Here is a 12,475-nt window from a genome sequence, read left to right as displayed (position 1 = left end):
GATTTGAGCATGAATCGAAACCTTAGACTCGACTCACACGTGAATCAATGCTCCTGTGACACGTGATGGACACTGTTCCCTCTTAAGTCGATTACTATTTAAATGGAAATGAAAGCTGTGGAATTTGTGAAAATTGATAGTAGAACCACCAGTCACAGAACATGGAACACAACCAGCAGAAACAAAGACAATCAATTACACGTGCATCTAAAAATACACTTTGTTCTTCTCTTTGTATTCTGTGTCCTCCCTCACGCTACCCCGCTTGAAAATGTCCAGAGAACAGAGTTGTATTAAGCTGCATCCTTACTAAGCCGTGAATAAACATAGAACTTACTATAGAGCAAAGCATTTCTGCACCATTACAAATAAACAGACATAGAAGATACCTGCATTTCGCAGCTCAATCGTGTAGTAAGCCAATGTGGTTCTTCTTGGCGGTGTTTACACCAACATCTCTGTATAGTCTTTTGGTAGATTCTGCCCTGACTAGGTTGGCCATGAACATGCATTAAAATACAAGTAACTGTATACTTTGGCGATATCAATAATCCAAGTTGTCCTTTAATTTCTGTGGAAACATGGTGAACAGATAATAACTGTCTTCCACTGGGGAACACACACCCAGTGGTATTTTCATTCACAATAGATCTTATTGTGTGCTGTTTGATTTGTTGTATTTGTGAAGTGCAAATCAAACTGCGACACTAGAAAGTATCAGCTAGCCTGCTGTCAGTGTGGAATTTGTCAAAGTGCTCATAGTTGCGACTGCAGCTCCTTACTTATAATAAGTACATTGTTCATGGACTCGACATATCGTTGGGCTTTAAGTAAACCAGACTCAGGTTGTTCAATGTGTCGACCTCAGTTGTTTAGATATATCGTGCTAGATGTTTGATCATGTCTGAGTCATTATTATGTGGAATGCATCACTAAACACAGCTATCTTTACCAAATAACGGGGAATATTCTATCATTAATTCTCTAAATTTCCTGTAATTTAGCCAATATCAACCAGGCGTATCGTACACAATTAATCAAAACAAACCATACTCTTTGATATGTACCTAAAGACTTGAGGCATATGCTTATACTGGCAGTTTCACAGATAGCACGAAAGTGTGCTTAAACTGGGTTCATAGGAATATAAGACATAACAATCCCTTGAGGAGTCTTAATTTTGTTACTGAGAAAGACAATGTCTTGCCACAGTCTATTTAGACAAACGCAGTAATAGCAATATTTATGTTTTTATGCTTCCACTCACCTGACTGGTCTGACATGGACATGTATTTAAAAATATGTTACACAGCACAGTATAAATCCTAAAAAGTAACAACGGATTGATGTTAACAATTGGCTACAACGACCAGATAAGGCAAAGTCTGGAAAGGGAGGGCTACAATAGTCCAAGGGAAAGCTAGTGAAAGGCTGGAAAATCAGTGCTGCCAGACAGAGTCATATTATGCATGTGGATTGAGTGGTTTTACTGCCATTTATTTTTTATAAACGTGCTGGCAGCTGTATACCCTCGGATTCCACCAACTGCGGGAACGGGCTGGGAAATCAGGTCGCGCGGTTGGGCTCTGTGCTCTGCCGTCACTTAATATCACCGGTCTGGGATAGTTGCGGAATGGTGCGGCCAATGACGCGCAAAGCAGAGTCCCAAGGATTTCGAGATCTTGCGCATTCCCGTATGATCCACAAATAACAGAGTAGTTTTTAAACAGAAACCACAAAAGTCTGGCCCGGTCTCTGCCCATTAGACACTTTAGGTGTAACGTGCAGGGAAATATGATCTGCTGTGAGTGTATATTATTTAAAATTGAAACGGATTGTTTTTATTTGTTTCGCTCTCTCTCGTTGGTTTCTTTCTCTTTCTTTCGCAAATATTAGAAGCTCTGGTATCGGCTCGGAGGGCTGACGGATTGCGAAGCTGGGACATAGTCGGAACGCAAGCCGTACCCAGTGCAGTGAAAATACACACACTGACTTTAAGTGAAACTCAAGTTACATCTGCTGCTGTTCGGAAGCAGTCCGCATTCCGTTTCCACAGTTGGTGGAACTCAGGGGGTAATGCTTTATTTTCAGCTGACTGAAAGCCTTAGTCTCTGAAAGCAATAGGACAGTTAAACATTTTTCAACGGCAGTCTTCAATAATTGAAAAATGCATGTTGACATCTTTTCCGTTGAACCCTTGTTAACTCTATGCAAACAAGCACCAAGCATATTGCAGGAAAAGTTGTGAAAACTTTAAAGGAAAGGTTTCATGGGTTGCTATAGCCACCCGATTCTACACGGCTTCCTAAATTTTAAGCTGCTGCAAATCCATCAGGTTTAGGAAACAAAAGACTCTTGGCAGTGGTTCTGAGCTAAAAACGTTCACAAAGTTGCCATAAAAAGAAAGTGTGAGCAGTATGTAAGACCCTTTTAGAATGAAACAAAAAATAGCAACGTGTGGCGGATATGGTGCTTATGAATGCAAACGTGATCCACGTGTGTGGCTCCTTCAGGATCAGTCAGTATAGATCAGAAGAATGTATTGTGAAAGTTGTGCCACACACACACACACAACACAACACACACAACACACACCACCACACACACACACACACACCCACACACACACACACACACACACACACACACACCACACACACCACACCACACCACACAACACACGCAAACGCGACACACACAGACACCCACACCCACACTACATCACAAGGCTTTTACTCGGGAATACTTGTCTTTTGAGGGGCAAGTAATGTACTGTGAATATGCTGTGACGCAGCGTATTAGATGTATGCATATCAAGGGAATCAAGACAGACTTCATTCAGCGATACTACCACGTCAATTAAAAAAACTGTACCAAATTTTACATGCATCATTTTAAGACTGGATGAATAAGTTATGAGTTGATAAACCTTGTCTCTGTCCTATTTGAAGTTGGACTTAAAAATAGACCATTCTACAATACTTTGCAATATCATCTATTTATAACCCTATAACAGTGAGTTGTATTGGGAATCGAACCAGGTGATGGATGGCATCAGAGCATAATGTCTAAGCAAAATGGCAAAGTTGTTGTGGGGACAGAAAAACTACATACCCAAAAATACATAAGATTAAGCGTTAATGATACTGTTTTAGCTAATTTGAGTTCAATTAGGTGTGACCCAAAGCTTTAATGAACTGTGATTTTCTTATTTAGGACAGTGGGTACGGGGGGAAGTGATTCAGACCCCTTAAATTTTTCAACCTTTGTGTTCATTGCAGCCATTTTCCAAAAAATCAAAAAAGTCTTTATTTCTCAGGTAATGTACACTCAGCACCCCAACTTGGACAGAAAAAAACACGAAATGTAGAACTTTTGGAAATTTATTAAAAAAGAAAACTGAAAATATCAATGGTATAAGTATCAGGACCCTTGCCGGCCTCATATTGTAATCAGTGCTGCTGATTCTTCTGATCATCCGGAGATGGTTCTCCTCATGGAGTCCAGACGTGTTTGATTAATGATTGGACTGATTAGGAAAGCCACAACCTTCTATATAAGACCTTACAGCTCCACAGTGCATGTCGAGCAAGAGACAATCATGAGGTCAAGGAAACTGGCGTGAACGAGCTCAGAGACGATTGTGGCAGGCACAGATTGGTAAGGTGACAAAAAAATTCTGCGAACTTAAGGTTCATAGAGCAACGTGGCCCTCCATAATCCTCAAATGGAAGCCGTTTGGGACGGACCAGAACCCTTCTAGAGCTGGCCGTCCGGCTCAAACTGAGCTATCGGGGGAGAAGAGCTGGTGAGAGAGGCAACAGAAGAAACCAAATGGGTCAGTGGCTGAGGTCCAGAGATGCAGTGGGAGAGAGGTGGAGAAAGTTGTAGTAAGTCAACATCACTGCAGCAATCCACCAGTCGGGGCTTAATCTGGCAGAGTGGCCCGCGGAAGCTTCCTCAGTGCAAGAACATGAAAGCCGCATGGAGTTGCTAAAAAACACCTGAAGGACTCCAAGATGGTGATAAATAAAATCCTCTGGCTGATGAGACCAAGATAGACTTTTTGGCCTTAATTCTAAGCGGTATGTGTGGAGAGAAACAACAGGCAATGCTCATAACTGTCCAATACAGTCTCAACAGTGAAGCATGTGGTGGCAGCATCATGCTGTGGGGGTGTTTTTCAGCTGCGAGGACAGGACGACTGGTTGCAACCGAGGGAAAGAGGAATGCGGTCCAAGTACAGGGATATCCTGGACGAAAACCTTTTCCAGGTGTCTGGACCTCAGACTGGGCCGAAGGTTTACCTTCCAACAAGACAATGACCCAGCACACCGCTAAAATAACGAAGGAGTGGTTACAACAACTCCGTGGCTGTTCTTGAATGGCCCAGCAGAGCCCTGACTTAACCCAATTGAGACACTCTGGAGAGACTGGAAAATGACTGTCACCAACGTTTACCATCCAACCTGACAGAACTGGAGAGGATCTGCAAGGAGGAATGCAGAGGATACCCAAATCCAGATGTGAAAAACTTGTTGCATCTTTCCCAAAACGACTCATGGCTGTATAGATCAAAAGGGTGCTTTCTAAATACTGAACAAAGGGTCTGAATACTTTGGACCATGTGATTATTCAGTTTTGTTTTTTAAAAACATGCAAAATTTCTAAATTTTGTTTTTTTTCTGTCAAGAGTGGTTGCGAGGGTCATACTGAGAAATAAAATGAACTTTTTGATTTTTGGAAAAAGGCTGCAATAACAGAGTGAAAAATTTAAGGGGGCTGATACTTTCCGTACCCACTGGTAATGTGTGATCTGGTTAGTCTTTTTCAAGGATAGAGTAACAGCATGTACGGTACAATCAAGTGTGTGCCACTGAATACCTAAATGCACAAAAATTTCATTCTCATAATTGATGTGATCCTTAAGGCCCTCTAACTGGTAGGACCTGGGGGGATACAGCCGGTGTGATTTTGTGTAAAAGCCTTTTTTGATTTCATCATCAAATTAATAGACAACATTTTTTATAATATGTTGTCTCGAATAACATGCACCCATGCTTTGGGTCCACCCATAGCAACAGAAGTGCACTTCCACCATATTCTGTAGTGCATTCAGTTTAAGCATTCATGCGCCTGGTCAAGAAAACACCTGATGACTCTATAGGAGCAAAAACTGTCAAACAATCTTTTGCTTATTTGTTTAAATAAAAAATTTGATTGCACAAAAAGTACAGTATATACACCAAAACAGAACTCACAACACAATCAGGTTTCTTCAACGCCTTCAAATGTTCCATATGACTGTTCTGAAGATAACTTGAGCGGACTATACCGTAAGGTTAAGGTCTAGTTTAATTTATGCAACATAATATAGTTAAAGTTGGGTAAGATTGTGGTCAGGTTTAAGGTAGGGAAATATCAACACATTGCCATTTAAATATGTAAATATAACACACGTTATGATAGCTTATTACCAGTAGGATGTTGTTGTCAAAAAAAATTCCTAATATTGCAAACCTTATAATAATTGCCACTGGTATCCAGGGATTACCGCAAAGTGCACCAGGTATCAATCGGTATCAAGCAATCTCTGCAAAACATAAACTCTAGAAACTAAGGGTGTGACGAGTCTCATTTACGAGATCTCGCGAGATAAAACGTGACGAGATTTCTCGTCGAGGTGAAAAGTTGTCTCGTGAGGCGATGTGATGTCAGCGTGATGGAGCGTGAAAATACTATCGAAGATCCCCCCCACTTTAAATCATGTGTGTGGCAACAGTTTGGTTTCTGCGGAAATGATAAACGGCGAAAGGTGACAGACAGACGAACAATATGAAACATTGTAAGAAAAAAATGCCGTATACCGCGGTAACACGAGCACTATGCAACCACGCTTCCAGCACCACCACAGCTCTTACTAACTACTGCCCCGCGACGAAAACATTAAAAAAAATTAAAAAAAATTGGTTCTGTTGCACTTGTAGTTTTAAGATATTGAACACTTACTGGTTGATTTAAAGTGTTATTTTCTGTTATTTACACATTTATTTTATTTATACTGTTTATTTTTATGTTCGGTTTGTGGAAGGAGTTAGATTTCTCGTGTGAAATGGTCCAGGGCAGAAGCCGGTTGGTAGATTTATACAAAACCTTTTGCAGTGTTTGCACGTCCTTTACTGCATATAATTCATTAAAATAGTAAAAAAAAAAACATTAACATTACATTCACATTAATAGTTGTTTCAAAATGCACCTAATTGTTTGGCATTTTGTGATTTTTCAGTTGATTAAAAAAAACTATTTTCCATTCATAATTCATCGAGGATTTCTTTAATTTTTTTTTTTTTAAATCTCGTCTCGTCTCGTTCTCGTGAACCCAATCTCGTGATGTGTCTCGTCTCGTGGTAAGCGTCTCGTCACACCCCTACTAGAAAACACTATAAAACATTTACATATACTGTCAAAGTGTCTCATTGTTTGGTATTATGTAAAAGTGTCAATCCAATGATCTCTTGGATGCTAACATGAAACATTACAAGAGGACAGATCCTTTGTGGTAAATTATGCCAAGGGGCAATTGATGGACACATATGGACACGGTGGGAAGAACCATTATGATTTCTTTTATACACGTTTGGGGAAAAAAAACCTGAAACCAATTTAAATGGCAATTATAGATGCTCCACAGACACTAGATAACACAACGGAGAGGCATTACTAAACATTCTTGAGCTTCTCACGAAGTTCAAGAGAAAAAACAGGAGTGGTGGTTATCAAACCCAGTGAGGAACCTCAAAGACCCTAGATTCTACAGAAACATGGAGCCCTGAAGACTTATTAATTAATAAAGGACAAGCATGCTTTAATCAACTGAACTTTGTTAGCTAAGGGATTGTTCAGGAACACTTCTGAACTGAATGTGTGCTGATTACATGCTATTGATGTGTCCATTTCCTTATCAAATCACGCAGTCTGCTTGTCAATGTGCCTACAAATTCACTCTCAGCAGAGAAGCTTTGGCTTCATTCCTTGTATAATCAGATTTCAGCCATTCTTTCTAAAAAATTGGTCTGTAATGTTCCAATTTAAATCGGTCAATCCATGATCTATACAATATGTTTGTTCAAAAAGCATCTCCACATCAAGTTATCTTCCCCTCCCGCCTCTCTAGCTTCCCTTTATCAAATTGTACAACTTAACCTAAAATTTTCACCTCTATCATCTCATCTCTGTTCCGTCTACTCGCCCAAATGCACCACATTCTCGGGTGTTTTCCATTCTTCCTCTCTGTCACCTCTGTGCTACCTTGTTACCTCCATTTTGCTCCTGGTTCTGTCACGTTACCCTTTCCTGCGTTTTTGCCATCTTTTTTTCAGTTTTTCCGTTCTCCTTCGTATCTCTGGCTTTCTTCTCTTTGGTCCCTCTGTCTTCATTCCCCAGGGGTATTATCTCAGTCGGAGGCAAATCTACCCAATTATAAACCTCATCTCCTCTCTCTTAGACACCACTACAAACATATACGCTCCTGCATCAGCCCTCACTATCTACTCATACACAGAAGCACAAGCACACACCACACAAAAACATCTCCCTATTTTGTTTTCTTCACTGTCTATTTCACTTCTTCAACACACACAACACCACACACGCACGCGTTACACACCACCCTTACCCTCCTCTTTCTGTCACACCTTAAAAAGCCAATTAAACAACGCTTCCTCTCTTCTCTCTCCTCTCCCTCTTCTTTTTTCTTTCCATTGCCACACTGATCAGGAGTGAACCACAACTATAAGAAGGGAGAAAGAGGAGAGGAGATAGAGGAGCCCAAAATAGAAGATAGGGGAGAAGGGGAAAATTGGAACAGAGGAAATAAAGGAGAGTTGGTAGATTTGAAAAGTGGTTGGTAGGAGAAGAGGGACAGAGTAGGAGAGAGTGTAATACATATAGGAGAGAAGAATAGATACAGGAGGAGAGGAGAGGAGAGGACAGAGATTTGCATGGCCAGTGTTAGTGCTGGGTTGACAGTTTCTTGTTGAGTGGGGGAGTGATGGACACCAATGATGTTGACTAGTAAACTGCTGCATGCTGACCCAATGGAAATTGAAAAAGAGGAAGGGTTGTATTGGTATTGGTGGTTGTGGGAGGCAGGAGGTGCAGAGGAAAAGATTTATAGACAGAATGTGACATCAAATGATGAGTAAAGAGGAGAGACAAAAAGAAAGAGAAATGAACACAGTCTAAATGACTTTATGTTTATATTTTCATTGAACATACAGCACTGAACTGTGGTTCCTGAATTTACATATGTGCGTACAGACAGACAGACAGACAGACAGACAGACAGACAGACAGACAGACAGACAGACACACACACAGGCAGAAGTATTTGTAAAGTTTTCTTGCGAGTAGTTTAATTACTGCACAAATTTCTATTGCTATTAGGTGCATCCGACATGCCTAAGCTTTGTGACTTACTATTTCCTCTAATTAAAGTCATAATCCAAACTAGCTCTTGGTCGATGAAATTGGCCTAAAATTACCTAACGTCTGAAATATGTCTCACTCTAGAAGGAACCACCATAAATTTGATCAACCCCCCTCTGGAATCAATTGCAATTGACTGAAAATTCTAATATTATTGAGTTCACCATGCTGAAGGATAAAAAAATGTGCCTTTGTACATAGATGCATGCAGACACACAACACCAAGGTGTTGACCAGAAAAAGCATTATCCTGCAGTAGAACAGCAGGCTGGGGAAACAAGATGTCAACAAGTAACATGACAATAACTAATGCTAGCAAAGTAGATACAGTACATTCTATCCACAGTCTGGCAGTGGGGTCAAAGACAAACAGGCCCTAGACTCACTCACTCATAATAGTACAGTGTAAGAGACAGTACAAAAAAGAAAAAGTAGGTTTTTTAAAAGCAGTACCTTGTTGGTATGTGGCTCCAGGTCCAAGATTGTGTCTGCACTAAGATTACACAGCAAGGCGATAACATTTGGACCATCCCATGGTAACATTACTACGGTTTGGCCTACAAAAAGAAAGAGGAAGAGATAGATTAGGTTACAGGTCAGTTAACAACATATTGTCACCATATTAGTCCACATGTAATGATAGTAGGGTAGTGACTTCACTTCGTGAGCACCGTTGATTTGTTGAAGCGACTTTTGGTAAAGACATTTCATCAATCTTAAACTCACAACACAATAAACACCACTTTTATACTACACAGTCATGACACAAAACTGTTCAAAGGGATAAGAGCAGAGGGAAGGAATGTTAATCTTCCTAGTTACCTTTAAACTGTTCTGTCATATCATGTGGTTAAAGTTGGAGCACCAGTAAATAATGTCAATTAAAATTCCAAATTACGTGTGTGTGTGTTTGTGTGTGTGTGTGTGTGTGTGTGTGTGTGTGTGTGTTAGGAGCAACATTTCAATTCAATTCAATTTTATTTATAGTATCAATTATAACAGAGTTTCTCAAGACACTTTACAGATAGAGCAGGTCTAGACCACACTCCAGAATTTACAAGGACCCAACAGTTCTAGTAGTTTCATGTATCAATTAAATAGCTCATGTTATTGTATTGTGCTAACAGTTAAAGGAGAATTCCGGTCGATTCCAACACGTAGCTCTGTTGTTTTGTAAATCAGAATCAGAAATATTTATACTTTAAATGTGGAGTGCTTTCAGTGAGAGAAAAACTAAAACAATCTGTGCTGCCTACACCGTGTTATCCTTTGCTAGAGTTAGGACCCACCAGGCTTAAAAAGGGCAAGTTAACGTGTGTTAGCCTTTAGCTTTGTCATTAAAAGTGCCTAACCATGTGCAGTGATTCCTCCGAGTGAACACAGTGAATCTAAATGCTGTAGATGGAAAGAAATGCATGAAAGTTGTGTTAATTCAACTCTGTTTAGTTCCTGTGTTATACTGCAAGGAGTGCTTCGGGACCGTCTACAAACAAGAAAAGAGATACAAACACTAAATGGCGTTTTTCCACTGCTGGTAACAGCTCGACTCGCCTCAACTCGACTCGACGCATTTGCGTCCGTTTTCCATTGCAGATTAAGAACGGCTCAGCGTGGCTGATCACCATAGCTCACATGTGATGATGTAATTTTCAACGCGACTCACAACAGCACGTCGGATAGTTGTCACAGCCAGAAGAAATGTTTTGTTTCAAAAGAAGCTGAAAGAAGCAACAAAAATCACTGGTAAAAAAAAGGAGTTTGGGAATTCTACGGTGTTCAGACGTCGACATGACGATTGTTCGCCAACACAAAGGGTAAGTTAAGTTTCCTGGTAAGTTAGCTAAAATTTGCATGTGTTAGGGGGCCGTCAGTATAACTAGGGATGAGCGAGTACAGCATTATCTGATCTGTATCTGTTTACCACATGAATTATCTGTATCCGTATCCGTACTCGGACTGGGTGGGGCCTAAACCGGAAGGGGTCAGATTAACCGAAGTGGGTCGGGTTCTCTTGACATGTGCGGGGCTTTAACCGGTATGTTATTTAAGCATGCAATTGTATGAGTTGATCATTAATTGTTATATTTATTGCTGATTTGAAAACTATTTACATGACAGCATCAAGCTTCTCGATCAATGGTGTGTTCATGGTAACAAACAAACTATATACAGAACGTTTTGCAACAATGAATACAACACATGCGGTTGCAATTATGAAGTAAAATGTAATGAACAAGAGTTTTCAACTCAATATAACTTCTTTTTAACTTTTTATTTTGTATGATCAGTGTGATTTTTTTGGTTTGGTTCTTTTTTATTTTTTATTTCTTTTATTTCACAAAGGTATATGTGGAGTGTGTGTGGTGTGTGTGTGTGTGTGTGTGAGTGAGTAAGAGAGAGACACAGAGAGAGAGGGGGTGGGGGGTGGGGGGCGGGGGGGCAGCTGACAGTAAAAAAAAAAAAAATCTCCGATGGCAGAGACGCAACGGGAGTTGCATTTAAACCAAGCAACATGTTGAAACCCACGTTCACCAGAAATCTACGGTTTATGTAAGGACTACAAACCCCACGTTCACCAGAAATCTACTGGTTACTATGTAAGGACTACAAACCCCCCGTTCACCAGAAATCTACTGGTTACTATGTAAGGACTACAAACCCCACGTTCACCAGAAATCTACTGGTTACTATAGGACTACAACCCCACGTTCACCGAATCTAATGGTTACTATGAAGTACTACAAAACCGAAGTTAAAAAAAACCTGAAGCTGAAGAAACCTAAACGTTAACGGAACAGATCCGGAGACCCGATTGACTGACGGAGCGGGAGTAGGAGCGAGCGAGAGAGAGAGAGAGCATTTCTCCATGTTCTGTGTGTGTGTGTGATTGATCCGAGCGTGTTTGTAGGCGGGGGGGGGCGCTGTGATTATCACAGAACGCTGCGCGGCCAGTTGAGGAGTTGTATTCAATCTGAGCACGGATACTGAATCATATTACTCGTATAATACTTGTACTCGACAAAAGTGCTTTATCCGTACCGGATACTCGTTTCAGCCGGATACTCAGATCACCCCTAGTATTTACTATACGCTATATAAAGTACATGAACTTTAGCAACCATGATTACACACAAAAATATCTATGCTGTGTACCGTTTGTGTTTCAGAGCATTCACGCTTTGCAAAATCGCCGCCGCAGACCGTCTGGTGGGCATTCGATGTCGACTGGTGAAATCTCTGGTTCTGACCTGCTGGGCTTCGTATAATCTTTATGAGAGTCACGGAGAGGCTTATGACTGGGATGCATCTGGGACGCAGAGCCGGGGGGGGACCCTGTCACAGGGTGCAGAGAAGAAGGCCGGGAGTACGGGAGGGTTTGATGCGCTACTTGAAAAGCTAAATAAAAACTTTCTTTATATACATATTGTCTTATTTTTTAAAGTAACAGTGTGCAATTTGGAAACGACATGAAGCCGCTAGTAGCCCTTAATATGAACAGTTGATAGTGAGAATAGTGCGAGAGTAGATAATCTGTCGGTGTCTGGCTAGATTTTTAAATGTCCCGTTTGTTCTGGACACACACTCCGCACTTGTTTGCTAAAACGCAGTGATCCGACCAACCAGCAGTTGCAGGTTCCACGTCACCTTTTGGTATCGCCTCAACTCGCTTGGAACCTCGACTGAGGTATCTAAAACAAGTACCTGGTAGCAGGTCCAGGGACTTTTTTTCGTAATGGGAAACCAAAAAAGGCGAGTAGAGTCGAGGCGAGTTGAGTAGATGCCACGCCAGTGGAAAACCGCACAAAGTAAGTGCTGTAGTACAACTAGCAGGAGACAAGTTATAATTGAGGTAAGTTTGGAGACACTATCTTATTTAATCATTAAATTGAGCCTTAATATTTTTGTTTTATCTTTTTTCTGTGTTGTAGTTTGTAGACTAAGCACTCTGCCGGAACTAAACAGAGCTGAATTAACAAAACTTTCATGC

General features: G+C 40.8%; 1 protein-coding gene and 1 long non-coding RNA gene across 7 annotated transcripts in view; one reads left to right on the top strand and one right to left on the bottom strand.

Annotated features, from left to right (window-relative positions):
• The window catches only part of ulk4 (unc-51 like kinase 4), a 119,848-nt gene that overhangs the window by 45,146 nt on the left and 62,227 nt on the right, over positions 1–12,475 (bottom strand). The window contains exon 32 of one of the 6 annotated variants that reach the window (XM_032518174.1): positions 8,944–9,044. The exons of the other annotated variants lie outside the window; for them this stretch is intronic. Within the exon in view, the coding sequence (XP_032374065.1) occupies positions 9,033–9,044 (12 nt within the window). The 3' untranslated portion in view covers positions 8,944–9,032. Of the gene's footprint in view, positions 1–8,943; positions 9,045–12,475 lie in introns of those variants that run through there. 6 annotated transcript variants of the gene reach the window in all.
• Positions 10,892–12,475, top strand: part of LOC116690971 (uncharacterized) — a 15,225-nt gene continuing 13,641 nt past the window's right edge. The window contains exon 1 of the long non-coding RNA XR_004332404.1: positions 10,892–10,904. This is a non-coding gene — a long non-coding RNA (uncharacterized LOC116690971). The remainder of the gene's footprint in view (positions 10,905–12,475) is intronic.

This window comes from Etheostoma spectabile, chromosome 6 (assembly GCF_008692095.1).
Source record: "Etheostoma spectabile isolate EspeVRDwgs_2016 chromosome 6, UIUC_Espe_1.0, whole genome shotgun sequence".
Lineage (NCBI taxonomy): Eukaryota > Metazoa > Chordata > Actinopteri > Perciformes > Percidae > Etheostoma > Etheostoma spectabile.
This window is presented reverse-complemented; position numbering and strand designations above follow the sequence as displayed.